Source organism: Geospiza fortis, unplaced genomic scaffold (genome assembly GCF_000277835.1).
Source record: "Geospiza fortis unplaced genomic scaffold, GeoFor_1.0 scaffold381, whole genome shotgun sequence".
Classification (NCBI taxonomy): Eukaryota; Metazoa; Chordata; class Aves; order Passeriformes; family Thraupidae; genus Geospiza; species Geospiza fortis.
In genome coordinates this window covers 3,541,738-3,565,838 of record NW_005054348.1, presented here as the reverse complement: position 1 = coordinate 3,565,838, position 24,101 = coordinate 3,541,738, and the positions used below count along the sequence as shown (strand labels likewise).

General features: G+C 39.9%; 1 protein-coding gene across 1 annotated transcript in view; it reads left to right on the top strand.

Moving 5' to 3' along the window:
* The first annotated feature begins 284 nt into the window (after positions 1 to 284).
* DISC1 (DISC1 scaffold protein) overlaps positions 285 to 24,101 on the top strand; it is a 171,869-nt gene continuing 148,052 nt past the window's right edge. Inside the window, exons 1-3 of the mRNA XM_031058765.1 lie at positions 285 to 363; positions 1,301 to 2,286; positions 5,750 to 5,819. Of these exons, the coding sequence (XP_030914625.1) occupies positions 285 to 363; positions 1,301 to 2,286; positions 5,750 to 5,819 (1,135 nt within the window). The remainder of the gene's footprint in view (positions 364 to 1,300; positions 2,287 to 5,749; positions 5,820 to 24,101) is intronic.

The following is a 24,101-nucleotide window of genomic DNA, read 5'->3' as shown; positions in this document are numbered from 1 at the left end:
GTGTTAGGAGCTGCTGAGGAGTTTAGATTATGTGCATATCCATCAATGTAAAAGTTGACAAAGGATTGTGATTAGGATGGAATGTTAAATGTAAAGAAAAAAATCAGAAACGTACGTTTTTGTAAGGGCTGTGTGTGGGTGACATGAATATTTCTAACACCCAATTGATTCTGTTTCTGTGAGTAGAGGGCAGCTAATAGAGAGCATAATTCAGCTAGGCATCAGATCCCCTTGAAGACTGATTCTGGTAAATAGGTGCAGTCAATATCTTTTTATGTTACGAAATGGGTGATGGTGCAGAGCTTGTATTCCCATTGATTCCCATCGTGCAGGACAGAAAAATAAAATACCTTTTAACTAGCAGTAAATCCATGAGAGAATGAAAGTAGTCATCATGTAATCTTTTACCAATAATGCATATATAAAATATACAGAAAACACAGACATTCAATTCTGATCTCCCACTTTTAATGTTTACTGTGGTATTTTTATCTTGTTTGGGTGGGGTTTTTTGTTTGTTTTCCTATTTCTGCAAACAGCAAATATATCTTTTCATCTGTTTAAGTAAGGTATGTGTTAGGAAATCAAGTTACTGAGCAGAGGCTGCTTCTCAATGATAGTAATACTTTAGTAATGCTACAAACTAATAGTTTTCTAGGATTGGTGATTCTTCATGCAAAGCTTTTCTTTTAACTTTACATTTTGGACAATAGGTAGTATCATAAATCTAAATGACAGCTTGTACAGTATCCCATTAGACCGGCATCTGCAACCACAGGGTGTTACAGTTGTATCTGTTCTGGCAGCAGAGCCTGAGCCATTTGCTACTCATAGTGTTGAAACATGGGTATGAACACAAGAAACTGAACAAAATCTCTTTGTGATCGTGGTTCTCACATTTCGGGTGCAGATTCAGTCCTATCTGAGATGTGCTTGTAAGCCTGAAATCAGTTTGGATCAGAGAAACTTAAACCAAGTTTTTGCTTCAGCGTGTTGTTAAGCAAGTTGAGAAAGCAAAATGATATTGTGAATAGGGAAGATGGTGTGATACATTGTACCCAGGTTTGTGTCCTGATGGAGGAGCTTGTTAGTGAGCTCGCCTAAAAACAGGTGCCAACTCTTTAGAAGGTGAATGAATACACACAGTGTTCTCTATCTGCAGTATGGTCTGGGTCTGTGTTTTGTTGAAATGGAAAACAATACGCTGCTTGAAGTTCCAGAAACAGCTATTTCCAGATGCCACAGTATGTTAAGCCTGAAAATCTGCAGAAACACTGACTGTCATTTTCTCCTCTCCCAGGTGATCTCCAGCAATTAATGCCGGCGGGCTCTCTCCGTAGAAAGAAGCTGGCCAAAAGACCTGGCTACATGAGGCCAGAGGCTCAGCGGCAGATCGAGTTCCAGTCCCCGGGTGCCTGCGCAGGGTCCAGCCCAGCAGAGCTACAGCACGGCAGGCAGCGCTCTGGAGGCTCTGAGGGCTGTGCTCTGCTCAGACAGTGCCAAAATGACCTGGAATTCCTGCGCTGTAGTGCACTGAATTGTGCTGTAGCTCCTGCTAATGGGGCGACAACCTTGGCTGCTACTGGAAACACTCCAGGATGCTGTGAAAGTCTTTCCTGTTGCAATAGTCCACGATCGGATAGCACAGGGATAGGGAACTGCCCTGCCGCCACAACAGGCAAAGGAGATGTTTCTGCTGTGTGCTGTATGTGGCAGAAAAGCTGCAGCACCAAAGTGAGCAAGCCCCCAAACATGTATGCTTTGGATCAGTCAGAAGTGAATAACAACTGTGAATATCAAAACAGAGATGGTATTTCTCATTCTGCTGGTGCACAGGATAGATTTAGATCAAGTTTCAGTTTTATACAGCTCTCCCTGAACTCAGCCTCTGGAGTAAATGATGTGGAAGGCAAATCTGTTGAGGAAACTGAGATTGTTCTGCATCCCAAAACCACAGGCAATCTGCAGAAGCTAGAAGAGATGGCACAAACTCATGAGCATTTGGGAGATTTGTGCTGCTCCTCCAGTTCTGGTGAAGATTTGCAGCATGAACGTGAGAGCCCAGTAAATGATAAATTACAGGACTGTGAGACTGTCTCTCTCTTGGATATAGACACAACATTTTCATATTCTACAGATTCCTCGGATGCAGCATCTGCTGGCTCTTCTGTCACCTCAGGCTATGAAAGTAGCTTTACTGTCAGTGACCATAACTGGGATACTTTGATGAAAAAATATGAACCGGTGCTACAGGATTGCTTGCTTGGCAACCGCAGTATGTTAAAGGTCAGTAATCTCACTTTGTTTTTGATACCTTTTCCTCAAAACATTTTATTTGTAGTGCCAAAATTAAAGTTTATTTAGGAGTTCAGATACTACTGGCTTTTATGGCCTTTGTTCAGAGTTTTGCAGTAGACCTCTGCATGATAAAAATGAGATAACAGGATTTGAGGATTTGTTTGGTTCTTTAAAAATAGGTGGTATTTTTGCAGTAACCTATTCTGTGTTCTAGTGAAACTTTAATCCTCTCATTTCTAACATCACACATCAGTTTCTGACTTCAGTAAGTACCATTTCTTTTCACAGGTGGCTGTTTTGTCTGCAGTTTGGGTTATATGTAGTATAAAATTAGGAGGTGGTAAGAACTCTTTTCTTGACGTATCATGATTTAACAACACCAAACTTTTTAATTGGAAATGTTGAAGTTGAGCCAAAGACTTCTAAGAATTAGGTAACTTTGTGAAAGTAGTGTGTAATCTAATAGGTGCTCTCCCCACATGAAGAAAAATGGGAGTCAAGTCCCTGTCTGTCTCCAGCTGGGAGCTGAACCTTTTTTTCTTTTCCCCTTCTACCCTAGGGGAGTAGTGGGCTGGTGAGTCAGGAGTCTTTTTGCATATATGTGTGTTCCCACATTTATACCTAGAATGTATACAGGCAATGTTATTCACTGTGCTCTTTATAGGACAGGGGTGGGGAAACTTTAGGAAGGATCAGCTGTGTTATATTTTTATGATGGTAGGGTCGGCATTCTGAGCTTACCCAGTTAAAGGAGCCAAGTGTTGGCTTTACTGTGCACAAAGGAAACATTAATGTAGAAATTATTATGGACACAATGGATTGCACTAATTTGTTCACGGTGCACTGAGTGGATAGTGGAGATTTTTTTTTTGTTTAGTTGTTTGGGTTGGTTTTTGTTTTGTTGCTGTTTTTTTTAAATTTTATTTTAATTGTCTCACTAGTGCTCAAGTTTCTTGGTTGCCTTTCAGAAGCTTAGATCTTTGTAACTTCTCAGCTCAGACACCTGCCTGGTGAGATGTGCTGTATTGTCTTTAGGCCTAATGAAACAGCCTGCTCTGGGGAGACTTTGCACAAACCTCCTCTCTGGGCAAGACAGAAAGCTGAGAAACATTTATTCTTTCTTTGCTTACCATGACATCTGACCTGAGCTTACAGTGCTCCATAATACTTTATTTTCATAGATGATATGTGTAGAACTCAAACTAGGTTCTCTTATTTACAGACTTCACACACATTTAGATGGAGCAGTTTCTTTGGTTTCATGCCTGGAATTGCAATGTGCCTATAGTCTGAGATGGTTTGGGAAATTATTTCACTGCAAATTTGGGAATGTATAATGCAATCAAAATAGGAAATTATTTTCCTTTCTTTTCAGTATTGCTTATTTGACAGGCACAAAAGAAACATTGCTATCTTTAATTTCTGTATTCATTAATACGTTGAATGGAGAACTGGGGATTTGTGGCCTCAGATGTCTTTGCCCTTGGTTATCCAGTAGTGTTCGTTGAATTTGAAGCACCTTCCTATTGTAATGATAATGAGTAGAGCCTCAAAGTTTTCAGAAAGGAACAAAGGCAACGGTAGTCAAGAAAAGGAGACAATACCAAAGTTGTTAAAATTATGCTTTCTCTGTACTTAAAAAGTGATCTTCATCTGGTACACATATAGGACATGCCACTCTGAAGCACAAGCAGGTCTTTGATTAGCTGAGCTCCCAACGTCTCCCAGCCTGCAGATAGAAAGCACTTTACAGTGCAGCATCAGTCAGTTTGCTGTGGGCGTGCCTGGGCTGTGGTACCCAGGCAGACTTTAAATGACCTGCCACTGTAGGGCATGATGGAATAAACACTACCAGCAGCAGCAAAGCTGTACTGTCAGTATAAGTCGTTGTTATACATCATGGATATGAAAAAAGTGTCACTTGAATCATTCCTACTGCAAGCTTCTTTAAACCTCTATAAAAAGTCGGGCATAAAACACAGAAAATAATTTATGGTGAGGGTTCGGAGCTCCTCTCTTCAGTACCATTTGCCTTTCTCGCTAGCCTCAGAGAATAAAGATTGGAGTTTTGGGAAGTGAAAACTGAAATAAAGTAAAGCACAGAAGAAATGGGAATGTGTGCAATGTTTTTTATTTGTTTTACTTCTGGAGCATCCTGTAGCGTATTATTAATCAAACATTTTTGGATACTCTCCTGACTTTATATTTTATAGTTTGTTTCTTACCAGTCCACTTTCACATACCATACTTAGAGGGAAATCTTGAATTTAAAGGTTTGTGTGTTGATTGTCTAATTTATGTGTTGATGTGTAGTCTTGATAACTGAGTGCTTCTATTGACTTGTTGACTGGTTGTACCTGTTTTTCTATATGAGGATTAAATATGAAAGAGCTTCAGGGAGAAGGGAAATATTTTTTAAGATTTCTTAAGGATATCTAAATTATGGATTTTTGTGTTCTCCCAAGCACTTTCAGGCTTTGGACTTTGAGAATATACACTGCTTCTTTCTCCAGGCTCACCTTTTTCAGGGCTGATAGTGGTTTGTTTGGTACAGATCGTGCATAAATTTAATAAGAAACACATTTGAGTCTTGTACCTGCAGCTGTGGCTGTCATGGCAGTGAGGAGAGGACTAAACCTACCTTCTAACCAATTTCTTTTAACAGCAAAAACTTGTAAAGGCCTTACAAATTTTTAGTAAATTTAGAACTTTGATCCAGACTCTTGATGTTAACAAAGAGAAACATTAACTTCTGAAATAAGACTTTAATATGGTAAGTTTCTTTTGGAATGTGAGAGAGTATTTGTATGTGGTTTGGGTATTCTTGGCGTCTGCTTTTTTCCTCATCTAGCATTTGCATTGTGAAAATGCAAATATCAACATTATGTAGATAAGCCTAAATTGTGTTTTAGGAAACTTTTTTTGGCTGCAAATTAACATTCTTTTCTGACCCATAACATCGATATACCTGTTCCAAAGTACTAACACTGCATTTCTGTTTACAGAATAAAATGTGGTTTGCATATGGAAATTTTATATTTGTTCTCTGCAAAACTCAGGCTAAAAATTGTCAGAATAAGCTTGGGAACACACTGTTGAGTACAATGTGATCAGAAGTAGATGTCATGCTGACAGAATTCTCTAATAATCATACTTTCATTTATTCAAAGGGTGAAAAATATCCTACGATCGCATGATCTCCTTTACTTTTCAAGAAATATAATTTGTTATTCTCTGTGTGTGTTTGGACTAAAGCCATGCTTGGCTCAAGTAGCTGCAGTTCAGCTGACTTCCAAATAGGTCTGTCTATTTAACAAATGCTGGGCTTAACTATCAACATTTGGCCATTGTAGTGATGTAGTAATCCATTAAATTTATATTGTGTAGAAGTTAATAGTCTATGTATTTTTAAATGCATCTTCTTCTTAACTAACTTTTTTTCTTTGCATAGTTAAAATCCTTGATCTTACGGCTTCAGAGGCTTCAGGAAAAAGCAATAGAGGAAGACGACTATGATAGAGGTGAGAATTGCTCCTCCCTACTCCCCACTGGATCATGCTGCCTTTTTTTTTTCTTTCCCTCTTCCTCTATTAGTTTTATTTTATATTTCCTACATAGCAGTGACTAGGTGTGGAAAACGAGTTCAAAGAACTGTATTGTTTATTCTGTCATATGGCAGGAAAGAAATTAAAGTAGGTCAGCAGCAGGTAGCAACAGTTTTTATTTTCTTGAGCCACATCACCATGTGGCAAGGTTGAAATCCAAATACGCACCATCTGGATCAGCTGTTTTGAAGCAGCATGACTGAAAAAAATGCAGAAATGGGTGGAAGCTTCAAAAGGATAAAGGGCAGACACTGGCTGCTGACAGAGTGAGATTTGCTGCTTGCCACATTTAGTCATGACACTACAGCAGGGCTCGTAGAAATAAGGTCAGTAGCTATTACAGAAGTGAATGATACTGTCCTGTGGGATTAAGTTGATGTCCACTGAGTTCAATCAAATTCAGCTAGACAATATGGTGGTGATACAACTGCTGGTAAATATCTATCTTTGATTAATGCTTTTTCTTTCAAATGCCTTGGCACTTCTGATAAGTTTAATGTGTGTGCACACTAATGATTTGAGCATCTGTTAACACACGTTGGGTTTTTTATTGTTCCCTGTTGTGGTAGTCTGTGTTCAGGTACTGACATTTTGATAATCTTGACGTTCTAAGGTAAATTCTTCCTGCTAGGTCTGTCTTCAGCTGGAAGAGACTGCAAGCATTTCACTGAAATCTGCATGGTTCCTTCAGAGAATAAGTGTGGAAGAAGACAGCTCCTTTCCTCCCACTTTAATATTCTTGGCTTTTAGGAATTGGGCAGGGGTCAGACTTGTGGTTTGCCTCTCCAAATTACTGTGTGATGCTTTGCAGTTGTACCATGACTGTTTTCCTGCCCCCAAAGATATCCCCAAGATGAAAACCTAGTGTCTAGGGGGTAGGTGTGTAGCACTTTTGCAAGAGTGGTTCTGTGGGCCTCTTAAAGGCCTGCCTGTGTGTAGGAGAAGAGTCTGCTACTGCTACAAGTCATTCTTCTAGTGTGACATTCCTAATGGAGAAAACTCTTAGGTGTGTTAAAATCTGAGGATGTAGTAGATATTTATGGGTTTAGTCTCTGTGAAATAGACATTATTAATGTGTGTGCTTTACATGTGTAACACTCATAACTCTTCCTTTTTAAGTGCCTGTGGGTTGAGCTCACAGTTGGAGACTTCCCAACAGCTGTGTACTCGGTGTTCATGGTTACCACAGATTCCAGCTGGGATTCTCTAGGCAGTCAGCCAGTCTGACAGCAGTGTTTCAGTGTATCAGGTGTGACATCTCCATGTAATGCTCTAAAGTTGTTGACCACAGGGAAAAATGATGACTTGTGTTGAATCTCACACAGAAAGCTCTTGTGTAGTTTTCCTGGGCACTAGTCTTGTATCCTTAAAACAGGACCAGTTGTCTGTTGTCCATAGCTTCCTCCTTTTATCCTTTTCAGTTCCACCCTAGTTATCAAGCAGGGTTATCACACCTCATTAGCGTAGAGGGTGGTTTGCAGAATATTGCATTAATTCCCTTCGGGTAAGTGGTCTGGCTGAAATGTTATTTCACCAGGTGTTGTGGGCACAGAGAGAAAAAGTGATAAGGAGAGTCTACAGGTGGGATTGCTGTTTTCTGTGCTAAGTCTGGCATAAACAGGCAGAAAACATTTGTTCTGGTATGGGACTGGATACTGTGGCGCTTGAGAGACTTTAACTTGAGTTCTTCCATCTCTTTGAAAACTAGATACTGTTGTTCTCAGAAAATTACATGCTTCATGCATGCATGCAACCAGGCATCCTGGACTTTATCAGTTCCTAGCTTTTGAGTCCTTGACCTGTTTTCTGTCATACTGGTCTTTGTTCCATTTCTGATACAAATATCAACTGGTTTTTTTTGTTGGGTTTTTTTTTTTTTTTTTTTGGGTGACTACTTTTCATTATTTTCATGGGAGCTGAACTGGCTCCCCTAGACTGCCTGTGTTTCACAAAAGGAAGTATATCTTCAAGATAAGACTTGCATGGAGAAGGTGCAGTGTTGCAAGGAGAATTTGAGCTGTGACCTTCCTTCCTCACCTTGCAGTGGCAAAGCTTTCCACCTTTGCTTTTAGAGCCATGCTGCTGCTCCTGGTGGAGAACAAAGGCTTCCCTGGCTGAAGTTTGAGAGCTTGTTAAATAGTTCACAGATTGGCCCAGTACCAATTTCTGTTCAAGTGAAATCTGTAATTAGCCTTCTTTAAAGGGATCTTATTGCCAAATATTGCTAGCAAGGAATGGAATTGCTAAATGTGCAGAGCTGTGATGTGGGGCATACATGGTGGTGTATTATCAGGGAGTGGGAGCAATGAACCTGGTGCATGGGAGGGCTGAGGACATTTTAACTGTAATGCTAGAGAGAAAATTACTGATCCTGTAATTTGGGGAGTGTCTCCAAGTATAGAGTGAGTCCTCTGCTAAGAGCAGGACTGTTTTGAATCAGAGATGGTGGTAGTGTTGTGTGTGGTGCCAACACAGGTCTTGCTCATTTGGAAGTGCTGCAGGGGAGGGATAGATGGGAATAGCTGTGAAATGCCCTGGACATGGAAGAGGTGAATAGAGAAGAGGGAGAGCGGATGGAGGAGGGGTATGTGTGGCTAGACTCCCAGGGGAAAAATTAAATTGCCAATAAATACATTATCATGTGTAACTACTGCACTGGTGCTAGAGTCTTCTCTCCAGCTTCAGCTATTATCAAGATCTTAACTCCAGAGGTTTTCTGACTCCAGCTCTTTAAGAATCATCTAGTCTTGAGGGAAGGCCTTTTGGTGGGAGGGAGATGTGTTAGCACTTAAAACTCTAAGTGCTCAGAAGTGTTTTCTGCTGTCTGACACTGCAAACTTCGCAGCTTAAGGAAAGACAAGCATCACAGGTTTGACATCGTTGCTTTCCTGCTCTACAGAGCTTTTTGAAAGCTCCTGTAGTTTAAGGTAATCATTGAAACTGAATTATAAGTAAAGTAGTGTCCCTACAAGGAGGGAAAAGGGATGCACTGTGTTTTCAGTTGTGGCAACAAGACTAGGAAATGACACAGAAATGAAGGCAAGCTTATCCCCCTACAAAGCCATGGACAAATACCTTGTTGCAAGCAGCTCAGGAATAAAGATATATTTGTTTTTCCACCTTGCAGAAACACAGGAGAAATGCATGCTGCTTGAGCTGTTAGAGAGCATGGTGTTTTCCAGGTTAATGTTAATGCATTAGCATTTATTTACAGAATGAGGGAAGATGTTTTAAGGGCAACCACAACCTTCCATTGTTGTTTGAGAGGCAAGAGAATGACTGTTTAGGTCTTCAGCTTGTTTCTTTCTAGTTCTTCCTTTCTTTAGGTAAATCTAAAGATTTATCTGAATCTTTGTCTTCCTCTTCCCCTTGAGCTTGAGAGGTTCACAGCAGAAATGACTCTCGCTATAGCTTGGTTACCTTTGCTGTGCCTCTGCAAGACCTGCCTTGGCATGGTTAGGGTGTTGGTGTGGAAGAGCTTCAGTCAGGCATTCAGAGAAGTGCATTTTTTCCTACTCTTTCTGGCAGTGCTGAGTGTGCAGGATGGGGGATGTGTTTGTTCCAAGAGCGTTGGGGGCTGCTCGGGGTGGAGGCCATGTCCCTCATTGGTGCTCATTTTCTAGAGGTCACAGTGCTGTGAAACCTGCAGGGTGTTCTCTCTTTGTGCTGTAGCTGTCAGGGGTTGTTTCAAATGCAGCTATTCTTCGGCTGTGAAATGGTTGTGTGAAATGCATATTCAGTGAGACAAATATCCTCAGTCCCAGTATAATTTTAAAGAGGAACCCTTGGGATGATATGTGTTTTATTGCTCTTGCTTCTTTTTAGGTGCTGAAATATTGGGAAATAAATTTTTTTTTCCTGTATTTACTTGTGGTCTCCTCTTGATGGCCACATTACTGTATATTTTCAAAGCAGGTGGTGTACCATGGGAATATAAGCATTTTGCCTTGCATAGCATATAGGAAAAATTGGTCTGTTCTCCAAGGATCACTTGGAGTGTTGTCATGGCTCATTATTCATGATGGAGCTTGACAGCTCCAAGGTTAAACACACTGCTGAGTACAGGAGGAAAAAAAAAAAGACTGTGTATTTTGCGTCCGTGGGAGTTGTGCTTGCAGTAGGAGCGAGTGCATTTTGCGAGGAGCTCAGTACAAATCTATTGCTCAAACATTTGAAAATCTTCTTCTTGTTCTTTGCTGCTTGTACTTCTCAACCTTGCCTGGTGCAAGAGGCAAGTGGAGTGGTAACTGTCAGGACTGAGTCTTGCTGCTGGACTCCACTACTGGCTCACGTGCCATCTTGCTTCTGAGTAAAAAGTTTCTGCAGAACTAATGATTCTTTTAAATTATGATAATTATTTTTTAAAGCAATTTTTTCTTTGTAGATGCATTGCTTGCAACTGATTGGGAATGCTGACCCATGCAATTCAGAGTTAGGGTTCTTCAGGGAAGGTCATTGAGCAGATCAGAGCAGCTCCTCATCAGCCCAATATGACAGAAAGAACACAGAAACATTTATGCCTGTGGTGGCAAAATCTATCCTATCTCAGCAAGAAGGATTCATGCTGTAGATACATTTAATGTCATGCAAGCCTTCAGTTATTTTAGGTGAGCTTGCAAAGGATGAGCTATGTAAATTGGTGAACTGCCATGGACTTGTGCACTGTGTGCTCTGCAGAAAAATAATGTCTGCATGTTTTTTCTTTTTATTTTTTTGCTCTTTGCTTGTGTTTTTTAAGACCTCTTAATACCAATTGTCTTTTCCATATCTCAGGATCTGCAGGGCATCAAGGACACCCTATGGTGTGTGTAGGAGTTTGACTCTCATTTTGCACATTTTCCCTTAATCACAAGACTAGGAAGGGAAAAGAAAGACTTCGTAGCTCTTAGTCTCCTGTAGGTTTACATTATAAGAGGTGCTGTTGCTCACTTGAACCAACTATTTGTTTTAAGGCAACTGCAGAGAAAGTAAATGAGGGAGAATCATGTTCAGTAATGCTTGGGTTGAAAATGTTAAATGGCACTCAGAGGAAGGCCTTTGCCACTTCTTACACTGGTACTTGCAAATACTGAATTTTTTGCAAAAACTCTGAACACCTGGCCAGATGTGTAGCTGTTTGGTCTTTACAAGTTTCTTTTTGCATTTTAAACTGGAGCAGTATTTTTTTCCCAATTTGAGGTACTATTTCTAATCATAGCTCTTAAACATTTGAACTAATTTGATATTTGAAGCAGGTGGGTGGTGTGTTGTTCTTTTTGTCGTCTTTTTTGTTTGTTTGTTTTTTAATTTCTTTTTTTCTTGGAAGAGCTGTTTGTAGATGAGGGTTGGATAGAATCCCTGCTTTACTGTGCTTCTATTATTTTGAACTAAACTGCTTGCTTGACAGATGGCTGCTATAACAGGACACAGAAATGAAGGCAACTTGGCTTCTTTCTGAGGAAGGACAGGAAATTTGAGAGAAGCTATATCTGGAAATAACTCTTGAAGAACACGTTACTTTGGACTGGACTTGTTTCAGTGTGGCATGTACCTTTGGGAGTTGAATCTTCAAACCCAGCTGTATGTTTAGTGAAGCTCTCTAGCTGAGGCTGCTGACTAAATAAAAAGTGGTGAATGCTGGAGGAGCAGAGCTGCTGTGACACAGGAGACTTGCTGCAAGCTTCTAACTTGCAGTTGCAGGCCACTGACTTGTCACTGGGTTTGGGGTGGATGGAACAAATAGGGCTTTCTGTTGTGCCATCCTGTCAGAGCCTTGTTTCGTCACAAGCTTGTGGAAGCTTCCTGAAATCTGTGGGTAAGCCTTCTAGGTTTCATTTTTCATTTTTATAGCTTTCTTGTAAAGCTATTAAGAGGATGGGGGGAAGAAGAACTTGTGTAAATTCTCAAACCCAAACCTTTGTTATGTGGATCTTGCTTATCTTGTCTTACTCTGATAAATTCAAATAAGCTCCCCAAAAGAGTTTGGAAGGTTAAGGATTGTAAATGCATGTGTGAAGTATACATTAAATTACCTTACAACAAAACAGTCTTGCACCTCTACCATCTTGTCCATGTTCCTCTAAGATAGTGGACTGAAATGAAAAACAGAAGTCTTTTTGCACATACTCATTTTTTGTTTGGTGCTAGTTGAAACTGTTGCTGAAACTGAAATGCTGTTGTTCAAGTGCTTCATCTTGGTTGCTGTCCATAAGCAGCAGTAATAACATTACTGATGATTTTTATGCAATCTGTGTTAGGCCTATCCTGTTTCTATTGTGCTTGGTTTTCTTTTATTTAATTGCAAAACTGAGCAGGAGTCACAATTTTAAGGTATGAATTTCTTATCTCGTTGTCAGGTAGACAACTGGGAAAACTTTTCTTAATACTAAAATAGTAGTGACCAGTACTTATGGGAGGGAGGTCTGCTATGCATTTCTGGGTCCTTTGACTTCTTGTTTTTAATCATTACATGAGAAACACATGCATCTTCAGCAGGTTCTTGAAATTCTTTTGATGCGAATTCTTATTTTAGACCAGTTGTTCTGTTTCACATCAATGAGTGTCTTGGAAGTAGAACCAACTCTTGGTGTTGGTCTAGTTATCCTCCACATTGAAAATGCAGTTGTGTTTTCTGTATCTCTAATTCCTTAGCCAATATTGGAGGAGAAACTGCTGTAGTCATGCAGTATTGTGCTTAAACCATGCAGCCTAAATGTTTTTAGGAAGTGGTTGTATTTTATGGGATTCTGTGTGCTCTTGTATTTTAATCTTGGCCAGAGTGAAGAGGTTCAGCTATGTCTTGTGTTTCTGGAAGCTGCTTGACAAGAGGGGAATTGCTGGAGTTTTGGCATAGCGAGTGCTTGGAAGCTTTCTCTGCTCCTGGCCATCTGCTGTCTAAAACTGACACTGCTGGCCACCCTCCTAGGGTGCTCGGGCTCTGTTTCTCAGTCCATGATGTAGCCAAGCTGTTCCCAGACAGCCTGGCCAGTCTTTCACAAACAAACAAGCAATGACAAAAATACGAACAAAATAAGCAGTTTTGGGTAATTTAAGATCTTACTTGCTGAATGGCTGTTTGAAGCATTGGACTCTGATGGGTGTAGCTTGGGAGAAGTGTTGATGTGCTATCTGGACAGTACCCACTGAGTGAATGACATGACTCTCCTGATACCCAGCCAGCCCATCTGCTTACTTTGCACTTGAAAACAAATTTTATATTCAGGACAGACTTATCTTTTCCTATCTCTTTAGAAATATTAGCTCCAGATAAGAAAACTGTGTTTCATTTGCAATATGACCACTGGAGACAGCCTGGCTATTAATTCAACCAACAACTAGAAATTGATTTTGTTGCCCTTTTCTTACACTTTGGATATAAAAATTCTAAAGGAAGGGGGACACCTGCTCTTTTCAATTGTTATCTGCTTAATAAATGACTGAACATGGGCAGAAACGTCTAGATGTCGTGATAATGCAATTTCTTTGTGAATTTGGATTCAAAGGATGCTGAATGAACATGACTACCATTTGAACACAAACATGAAAATCTTTCAATGTGAGTCTTTTGTGAGGAAACGATAATGTTCCTTGCCGATTCTTGAATCGTGTCTGGCCAAATTCCTTAATAGGATGTTTTTATTGGAGATCTCTGCAGCCCTTCCATTGCTTTCCAAACTCCCCTGCAAAGTGGGATTGCCTCAAGTCAATTAACTTCTGCTTTATCTTCAGAGTTCCCTCCTCTCCTCTGTGTCCACCTCTCCAGGCCAAACTGCCCGTATGGGGTGTGTTCATTGTTCTGCGGATGTGTCTGTGCTCTCTGATGCTTCACTGCCCTGCCTTTGGCATATGCAAGCTTCTGTGTGTTTCTTTCTTATCATTAACCTGTGGAAGGTGAAAGTAGCAAATATGGTGTTTCATGGAGATCTTTAGTGCTCTTAGGACAGTGATAAGTTTGTGGCAGTAAGTGTTAATGAAAACAATCAAGTGGGGAAATGTCAAATTCCTAGCATTCTTATACAATGGCATGTGTTGGACAAAGACAGTGAGGCCATAGGAAAGGCTGACTGTGGGAGCATCCAAACTGATGTCAGGTAATGTGGGTTTTAAACTTCCTTACCAGTTTAATATCAGTCAGGATTCCTATGACTGGGACATCTTTGTGCTCACTGAGATTTTTGTAAAGTGTGAAAAAAGTGGATGAAATTAATGCGTTGAATTGGTTTGATGCTTGGCAAAGTTGGAAACAAAGCAAGATAAGGTGCTGTGATTTGGAGGTATAATTCTAATATGATGTTGGAGCCACATACAAATAAAGGTGTAGAGCCTTCTTTGCTTAGATCACAGCAGAGTGTGCCATTTGTCTGATTTATTTGTGGGTATTCATTTGGGTGTGCCTCTGGCACTGCCATGTGCCCCTGTATGCCTCCCTGGAGAAATAACATCTTGGAGAAAAGGCTTTAATCCTGGAGTTGCTAGAAGCTCCCCAGAGGCCATTCAGCTTCTTGAGAAACTCAGGGGAAGTACAGAACAAAACCCATTTGGGTTTATATGTGCTGTTGCTTTGTAGCAGTGTTAGGGAGGGTGTTAAATATTGAAGCATTTGGGATACTGGTCTCAAGAATAAGACCTGCTTAGAAATGAGTGGGTTTTTTATCTGATTTATTTTTTTCATGATGTACTGTACTTAAAATGTTTCTATGCTGTCCTAATATCCAGCCCTAAACTTGGAATTGGTTGTTCTAAGATCAGGAATTGCAATATCTAAATTTCAGACATTTCAGTTTCTGCCTCTTGCCTGAAGAAGCTTTCAAGGGGCATGGTGCAGAGAGGTACCAACTGATGTGTTCTGCAAAGCTCCTGTACTTGAGTTATACTGAGTGAGAACACACAGGAGACATCTCAAATTGAACAGGAGTAGCAATATCACTTCACTACTGAAGCACTCCTGAACAAATTTTTTTTAAAGATTTTTGTCTAACTAGGATTTCGGTTGTGCAGAATATGTGGGGCAAATGAGATTAGTCATTAGGTATGGGTACAGGTGTTGGCCTTCTGGGGTTAAATACTCATTCTCAGTGCAAGATTTTGCAGGGCCATGAATTCCAGACCAGGTTTGTCTCAGGGAAATACCTTTAGGAGTCTAATCATAATCATAATCAGACAAGCTTTTAGACACACAGGTCTGGAAGAGTTTTCATGCCTGAAAGTTTGTATTACTGTTCTAACCTAACTAGTTGCCCTGGCTGACTAGTTAGCAAAACAAGCCTTGTGCTGCCTGTTTTGTGGTGCTCTGATAAATGTGTTATAGGCAGTAGTGTGGTGCTGTGGTGTGTGTGAGGGGAAGAGACAGTTCTAGATTTGCTTTACAAATCAGTAGACTCCATGTTTGCCTTTGAAACTTCACAGTGAGAATATGATATTTGCTTCTCTAAAACTGTCAGTTTGGTATGTTGTAGCTGCTGGTAATTGATAATGTCAAATATGTTACCAGTTTTACCTGCATCATTAAATCTGAATAACCAAGAAAACATGTAGATAACTAAAATTACTGTCTAGGAAGGATTTCTTTTTATGAGAAATAAATACTGATCACTTATTAGAAAATTGAAAATTCAAAAGCAAGTAGTTTGGAATCTCCCATTGTGCATACCAATAGCAGTAAAACAAATGTTGCTGAAATGAAAAGAATTTTTATAAACTTCTGGAGGAACTTGGCTAATAAAAGGTCTTCTGAAAGCACAGGTGAAAAAGCTGGTGTCACTAAATGGTGTGATTTTTTTCTTTTTTCAGCTTCAGTTTTCCTTATAGAGGTGAAGATCAGCCATGCAGTCACATCAGTGATCTGTGGCTTCTAGAGTTGTGCATAATTTGAGTTGAATAATGGCATCAAAAAAACCCCACATATAAATAGGGTTGTGACTATCAGCCCAATTCTGGAACTTAATTCTACTTTATCTGTTTTTGAAGCAAATTATTTTTAGTCCTAAGAGTTTTATAGTTTTAAAGTGGAATGTATGTTTAAAACTCCCTCAGCAATACAACCTGTAAGTGAATTTTTCTTGTGTTATCAAATGAGTATGAAATGACCTCATGTATTCTTCGATTTTTTTAAATAAAGCAGATGATGTAATGGGATGACTTTTGGCTGCACCTCTGCACTGGGCTGAAGCTGGGCTCTTTCAGTCTGAATCCTGAGTGACAGCAAGAACTTTCTCAATGGGAGTAATTTGAAATTAAATGGTTTTCTTAATCATGAGCATGTAGGAATGTAGAGAGAAAAGGTTACTGCTGTACCCCATAACACAGTGCAAAGCCTACTAGTAGGGTTATTGCTGAAAAGTCCTCATCTTTCAAATATCAGTCAAGGGGAACTGATTTCTCAATCCTTAATCTGAGCAGGAGTCAAACTGATGAACTGGAAGCAGAAAACTCAGTAGCCCACTGGTAGTTCTGCTGAGTTCTTATGTTTACAGGTTTGAGAAAGTGGCTCTGGTGACTTAAGAAGCTACACTGACTCTGACCTCCTTCAAATGTGTACAAGTAGTTATCTGCTGCTGTGTATTCACAGGCCAAATGCCCCGCTTTGTTGTCCATGTTCATAGAGAATCTGCTGTCCTGGCCTTTCCAAGAACAAACAAAAGGAATAAATCAAAAAGCTCAGCTCTTTTAAGTACACAGCTAGAATTAAAATCAAACTCAAATTCATATTGAAGTGCAGAGGTGTTGGTTTATTTTAAATTAAATATTTAAATTACTACCTTTATGTGGTGGAGAAAACACTTTTGAGCAAGAGCTGAAGTAGCCCCATTCATAGGTAGGCTTTAACAGCTGGTTATTCTGGTGCTGTCTAATAATAATGAAAATAGTGAGGAATTCTGAACAAAGAGGTTCTGGTCAGGCTGTGTCAATTGCCTTGCAGAATGTAGGGTAAGAAGATTCAACATGCGTGTGTAAAAAACCCAAAACAATTCATAATGTCGTTTAAAATGACAAGCTCTTCCAGGGAAAGAAGTGCTGAAGATACTGAGGAGGATAAAAGCAAGAATTATTTGGAGGAAAAAAAATCCAAAGTAGAATTACTTCAGAATTAAAATTTAATTCTGTTTCAGAGCAATGTGCCTGCAGAAGCACTGCTGCTAGATTGGTTTTCTGATATAATTATTCTGCCATCACAAATCTGTTAATGTCTGTGTGTAGAGAGAAGTCTGAGTTTTGTGCAGTTTTATATTTCCTGTCTCAGGTGCTTATTTCCCCTCCTGTAACTCCCAGGACTTACTATGGGGAATGCATAGGATGCTGTTATTTCATTTAAATGGCTCTTACTTTTTTTTTTTTTTTAAACATTTTTGAAAACAATCATGATGTTCAAGGTAAGAAGGAAGAGAGAAATCTGGCAGAGAAACAAATAATCTTTATTCCCCATGTCATGCACTGTTGCCACTTTGCTTGTTGAGTGAACTTACCATTTACTTTAAACAAGAGGTGTTTCTCTCTGCCCTGCTCCCGCTTTCAAAATATTTAGGCTCGTTCTACCTGTAGGTGTTGTACTGACTGACCCACTCAGGCTGAATATATAGGGGCAGCCTTACATGCTGAAATTATTCCATTATTATTGCTTCTCTCAGAGTGACAAAAAAAATAAAAAAAGACAAGAAGTCCTTTCCTTTTCAGTCAAGAAAGGAGAAGGCGAGGCTGCCTGTCTGTGTGTGAATGGCTAATGCCTCACCAGTGCAAACAGATGGGAGTTACTTGGGAACAGTGTGGGCAGCAAAGCAGCTGAGCTGTATTTGACTTACTTTCTTTACTTGTGACACACTTGTTTCTTGAACGTAGGAAAAAAAATATTCGTTATGTCAAAAAAAGTGAAACGAAGCTTTTTTGGTTTCCCAAAGTGTCCTGGAAAATGCTGCTTTTGCTCAGATGAGGAAAAAACCAATGAATTTAGCTCCTGTTTAAGCCAGTGCTCAGTTCTGGGCTGACTGCAAGAGGTGTAGGTCATGTGGGGGCTGGAATCCTTTGGGGGGATAATGTAGCTGGTTCTGCTGGACAAGCATCTTCTGGGCTGCAGCTTGAAGGAAGCAAACGTGAAGTTTGACTTTAACAAACCTCTTCTGAGAGGTTTCTTGTACCTCCATGTGTGCTCCTGTAGGGACTGTGCCATTAGTGATGTTTGCCACATTTCCTGGCCTCCCATCGGTGCAAGCAAACAGCATTGTTTCTCCTCTCTCTCTGCAGTCAGTGGCCAAGTTTGCCTTGCATGCTGTGACTGCTTTTAATTTGTCTAGAAGCCCTTTTTTACCTGCTTTTATTTTATAATGTACAATTCCTTAATAGAAACCTCCTTGCCAATGCCTCTATTTGTTCAGAGTGAATGCTGATAAGAGCAACTAATAGTGAACTGAATGTTTGCTTACAAAATCAATTTTGATTTCTGAAGTTAGGAGGGATGGAAAATTAGCTCTTTGGGGAAGTGTACCCTCCTTGATTCTAAACACTACTGGCTTTCTCTTTCCTAAGAGGCAACCTTTCCTCTATTTCTATTAGAAAAGGGAACTTCTGGGCTCCACTTCCCTGCTCTGGAGTCCAGTGTGCTGCCTGCCCTTCTCTACACTTCCCCAAATCTATTCTTTCTCTAACAGAGGTGGGCAGGTGTGTGTGTTTCTTCCCCACTGCTGGAGCAGGATCCTAGAAGCTGTTGTCCTCTTGGCCAAGAATGATGAGGGGTTTTTGAATTTTTTTCATGTAAGGCAGATGCCTTTAGGGTTCACATTTCTTTGTCTGTAGGAAGATCTGAAGAGTTGTTTGGGTGGTTGGTTGTTCAGGTATGTATAGTTGGTGCCTGTTACACCTAAGGAGTGTCTTCTTTCTCATGCTTTTTTTACACAACCTTAATTTCTTCTCCCCTATCCATTGCAAAATTATACTTCATATCTGCCCAGAATTGTCAAAGTCCCCTTTTAATATCCAAGATGAATGTGTCTTGTAATGCAATAGCACACAGTATTCCTAATATCTCCAATGCCTACCTAAAAAAAATATTGCTGGGATGCAGAACTTTTTAAGCACCCTTGGGAAAGCAAAGAAAGCCTTTTTACAGCCCTGTTAGGCAACCAAAAAGGCTCCCTTTACCAAAGTAGACTGGATAACCTTTGAAAGAATGAAGAAAACAGTATGAAATACTAGATTTTTTTTCCTCAGTTCTCATCTGCAGGCCAATTAACTCTTGATGGAGGTCTTTTTTTGAAGCAGTGTGTAGCACACAAACCTATCATCTTGGCTTCCAAGCAAGTAGACAAATGACACTGGGGTCAGTTAAAAGTTGCAAAAAGTACCGGTTGTCCCTTCTATGCAAAGGGGTTTAAAGTAACAACCCAAACCTACTTGCAATAGAGAGATAGAGAGACTTCCTTGATGTTAATATTCTGCTCAGCCAAGATTAACTAAGTGCTGCAGACTTCTTTTGAAGGTTAGGATGAAGCTGGTGCTATGCTTATTCCCAATCAAAGAATGTTCTTGAGAGCTCGGGGTAAGGTCAAAAAGTTGAATGAATGTTTCATCGCTGCCAGCTCTCATGAAGTTCATGACTGTCCTGCTTTACAGCTTTTTCCCACTTTACTCAGGACTTGTCAGGCCACACCTAGAATACCGAGTTCAGTTTTGGTCCCTACTACACAAAAAAAGGTGTGGACAGGCTGGAGAGGGTCCAGAGAAGGACCATAAAGATGGTCAGAGGACTGGGAGCCTTCAGTGTGAGGAAAGGCTGAGAAAACTGGGTTTGTTCAGCCCTTAGGGAAAAAAGCTTAGGGAGAGACCTTGTCACCATGTTCCCATATTTAAAAGGTGGCTACAAAGAAGATGGAGAGTCCCTTTTTGCAAGGAATCACATGAAAAGACAAGGAGTAATGGGCACTAATTACTTTTAGAGAGATACCAGTTGGGTGCAAGGAAGATTTTTCACAATGAAACCAATCAGTCATTGGGATAATCTCCTTAGGGAAGTGGGGCATTTCCCAATGTTGGACACCTTTAAGGTGCAGCTGGGCAGGGTCCTGGGCTGTCTTGTCTAGACTGTGCATCTCTGAGAGAGGTTGGACCAGGTGATCCCTGAGGTATTTTCCAGCCTAGTATTCTATCACTGATTCCTTCTATTGGTGAGGAGCCTAATTTGGCCTCAAATATCTGTTTGAGAAACATCCAGTAGATTTGGTGTATGTTTAGCAGCATTATGATGTGGTGAGTGCCGAACTGCCTGTGCACAGTCTTCGTGCAGGTGGTGCTCTTGCTGTGCTTGGGTTTCGATGAGTATTTAAATGGCTCTTCCTTTATTGCTCAGCTGCTTCCAAGCATAAGCAGCTGCTTCTTACTGCAATCTCTGGGGATGACCATAGTGGACAAGGAAGTGTTAATTACCAGGGTGACACCAGTGGGAAATGTGGATCTGTCAGAACTGCTGTTTCTGGGTGGATTTTGTCCTCTGGTGTTTCGTACTTGTTCATTTAGAAATACTCTGCTTGGGGTTCCCTCCTGGCAGAAGGGCTGTCCATTTGCTTACTGCCTTAACCTTGGCCCTGAGGAGTTGCCAGGGCTCCTACTGTGCAAATTCAGCCCCAGCAGATGGCGTTTTAGAAATAAAACCAAACTAAGACAGGAGAAGAAATCACAGAGTAGAGGATATCTTAATATCTGAGTGTCTTAACCCTTTGTTTAGACAATGAGCAATTTAAAGAGTCATGTGAAGTACAAGAACCAATAATGGCTTCTTTAGCTTCCAATGGAAAATTTGGGAAACTGGGTGGAGTGACAAGGAATACCTGAACTGAACAAGGGATATTTTTACTTTTGATAACAGAATTAATTTCTGACTTTTTAAAACCTTTATGCTAATTGTCTTGTTTAATAACAGTGGAGGAAGAAGGTGAATATGATGGCAGCGCAAATGATGTGGCATCTGGGAGAACTTCTGTAGAGTTTTTGTTTTAGAAACAAAGACTTTTGATCATTGGGGAAGCTCAGTAACTGGGATATAATGTAGGAGATAAGGCAGTTGTACAGAGGGGAGTATGCAATAGGAGTTTTTTAGAAGAATAACATTCTTTGAAACTTTATGGAAATACTTTGTTGCATTTTTTATTATACCCTTTTGTGTATTCGACATGTTGCCTGATTTTACCTTCTGCCTAAATGTGTTAAAAAAGTTATTTCTGGAAAGTTTTTTTTTTGAAAGTTGGCATGAAGGGATTTTGTCTGAGGGTTTATTCCTAAATGTTCATCATTGGATAATTGCATTGGATAACAGCAGCCTGGTAATTCCTGGAGCTTGCTAAAAGAGGTCTGTAGGATTTCCCCGCACCAGAGATGGGTGCAGGCTGCCCTGCAGAGGCTGACAGGCTGCCCTGTAGGCTTTTCTCTCCATCCTTTGAAGGGTTGAAACAGTTGTCACTGCTGCAGGCAGGAGCCTGTGCTGGATGGACCCTGGTCTGATCTAGTTTGGCAACTCTTGTCACTTCAAGATTGTTTTGGTTTCTTCTGCAGGTGTAATATGCCCATGTTTTGTTGTATGTACTTATTGTGCTGGCAAAGGTATAAGGTAACATCTGTAAACTTTTCTTTTTAGCCCTTTATAAAACAAAATAATTTTTTTCCCCTGCAACTTAAACTCATGTAACCACTTCAGCCTGTGCATCTGAGAATCCCACTGGCTTCAGTGGATATCAGATTCTTTATATTTAGGTTATGGATCTATAAGCTTTCACCTCTTCAGACAGGAGACAGCTGGCCTGGGGGAAAATTTCATTTACACACTATGCATCTATTTGACGAAACCTCCAACTAAACAAATAACTTCTTCCAGAATGGGGGTGCTGGGTGGTATTCTCCAGAATATCTTTTTGTGTCAATGCAGTTACAGGTAAAGCATCTACACATTGAGGGACATTAATCAAACAGTGCTTCGTTAGCATAAAAAACTTAAAAATTATATTTTCTGTCTCTTACTGAGAAGCCGTTTTCTTTTGGGTTTTCTTTACTGCAGCTGCTTACAGCCTAACATTCTGACGCTGCCCTCATTCATTGTGCTTGTCACTGAAGAAACCATTGTGGCTTTCTAAGGTCTTGATAGTGTTGTTATTGAGTATATTTGAATAACTACTTGAATTTGACACAGTCAGGAAACCTACCAGAGGGTAAAACAAACATCACTCCCATTCTTGCATGTCGCGGCTGAAGTGGCAGTGAAGAGGTGTGAAGAATACCACCCTATCGTTTGCCAGCTTCCAGCCTTCTCTTCCCTGTGGAAGTGAGAACCTATGAAAGGAGATACGTGTTACTGTGCTATACTGGATATTTTCTTTTCAATGGAGAGATAATAATGCTTTGAACAAGGGGTGTGTGGCTTCAGATACCTGTTACTGTATCCCTTGGGGTACTTAGTGACAAGATGGCCAGATTCTGTTCTTGCTGGTGATTTAATTTCCCTTATCTCATTCTGGAAACATTCAGGTAGTTAATGTTTATTTTGTCTTACAGACAGAGTTGCAGCTGTCTCTAGTTAACTTTCTGTTTCTTCATCAGAATGTTGTTTCTTTTTGTTTCAATCTAAAGCTTGCTTAGGGTGGAGGCAAATTTTAGTTCTTTTCAACTGGTATCTGGGAAGTCTAATAAGACCTAACCTGCATTGCAGTAAATCTAGAAACCCTGTGCTTACAATCACAGCATTGATTGCATGATTATTTTATTTTTGCTTGTTTTAGAGTTGAGTCTAAAATATTTCTACCACTCTTCCCAGTAACTGCTAAATTTCTTCCAAACTTGTCTTGGTACAGGATCTGCATCTTAAGCAATAGTGCTGAATTTTTAATCTTTTGTTAGTAATGGAAGCTGAGAATAAATGGAGTTGTGTATTAATTGAGTGGTGGAGGGATGTAGTGAGATGAGGAGAACCCGAACATCTTCCTTTCCCTTCTCTTCCAGAATTCCACAGTATTTCTTCAGGCTTCCCTGGGTGACAAGGGTCATGTGTCAGTGTAGGCTGGGTTTTTGATCACTTAGCCTTAGGATTTCAGCTCCAGCATTAAAGTGGCTTGATGCTAATTTCTGTATTTGTATATTTTAATTTTATATTTTACAACATACTGTGATGTTACAAATGATTAAGTGCTGCTTTTTTAAGAAGAAAAAGGTTTTGATAAGACAGGAATAATGAGCTAAAAGAAAGAAAAAAACCAAACCCACAACAGATTTCCTTTTTTTGCTTTGTTTTGTTGTAGTCTGCATAATCATATCTGCTTTTTGCTATTTTAACTTTAGGCAAGCTATTTCAGTCTGCTTCAGGTGAGCTGTCCATAAAATGGGTGTATCATCACTTGCCATACTACAGTCCTTTGAGTTCTAATTAAATACTCCAAAGCCCACTGACCTCCAGTCGTGAAATGACAGTAATGTTAGTTTGTCATGTCTTGGGAAAAAAATGAAGCACTTGAACTCTTTTTTTTTCCTTCTTTTTTCTATGATGTAGATTACAACGAAGTTATTTTCTGTAGTAGCAATTATTGGATGGAGTGACCTTTTCCAATCTAGACACTGATGTAGTGGAAGGGACATTTTTCCACTTGACCTTTATGCAATGTGTCAGTTTTTCCTGTGGTGCCAAATGAGTTGCAATTGACAGATTTGATGGAACACTAACTTGATGGGAGCTTATTGTTTGGAAGCAGTTATGTGTGGAAATGTGGAGCCACTAGTAAATAACGTGATAAAAGTCATTTGCATGTCTTTTATCACTAAGGAACAACTGCTTAGAAATGACCGCTGCCTAAATTGCAATTTGAATGCTGGTTAGCTGAGATTCCAGTAAACCTTAGCAAACAGTGATATTTCAGAGTAAAATCTATTGGCTTATCTTTTTATTTCTGTGTTGCTTTGTAACCAAATAACAATGGTTTTCTGTACTTTATTCTTGCTACTTGTTTTATAAAAAGAAAAGAGGAATAAAAGATAAACAGTTTTCAGTGTGTGACAAGGAAGCCATGTCTTTCAAGAGGCTGGCCATGTGTGTTTATGTGTGTATGTGTATAATAGCTTTCTTGGTTATTTATTAATATGTTACAGAAATAATGGCCAGATATGATTTGGGAAGAGAGAAGTTCTGGTTCTGGGGAGGAGCAGGGAGTTATAAGCACATTTTAGAGTGAGGGTGGTTGTCACAGACATTTCTTCCTGCTG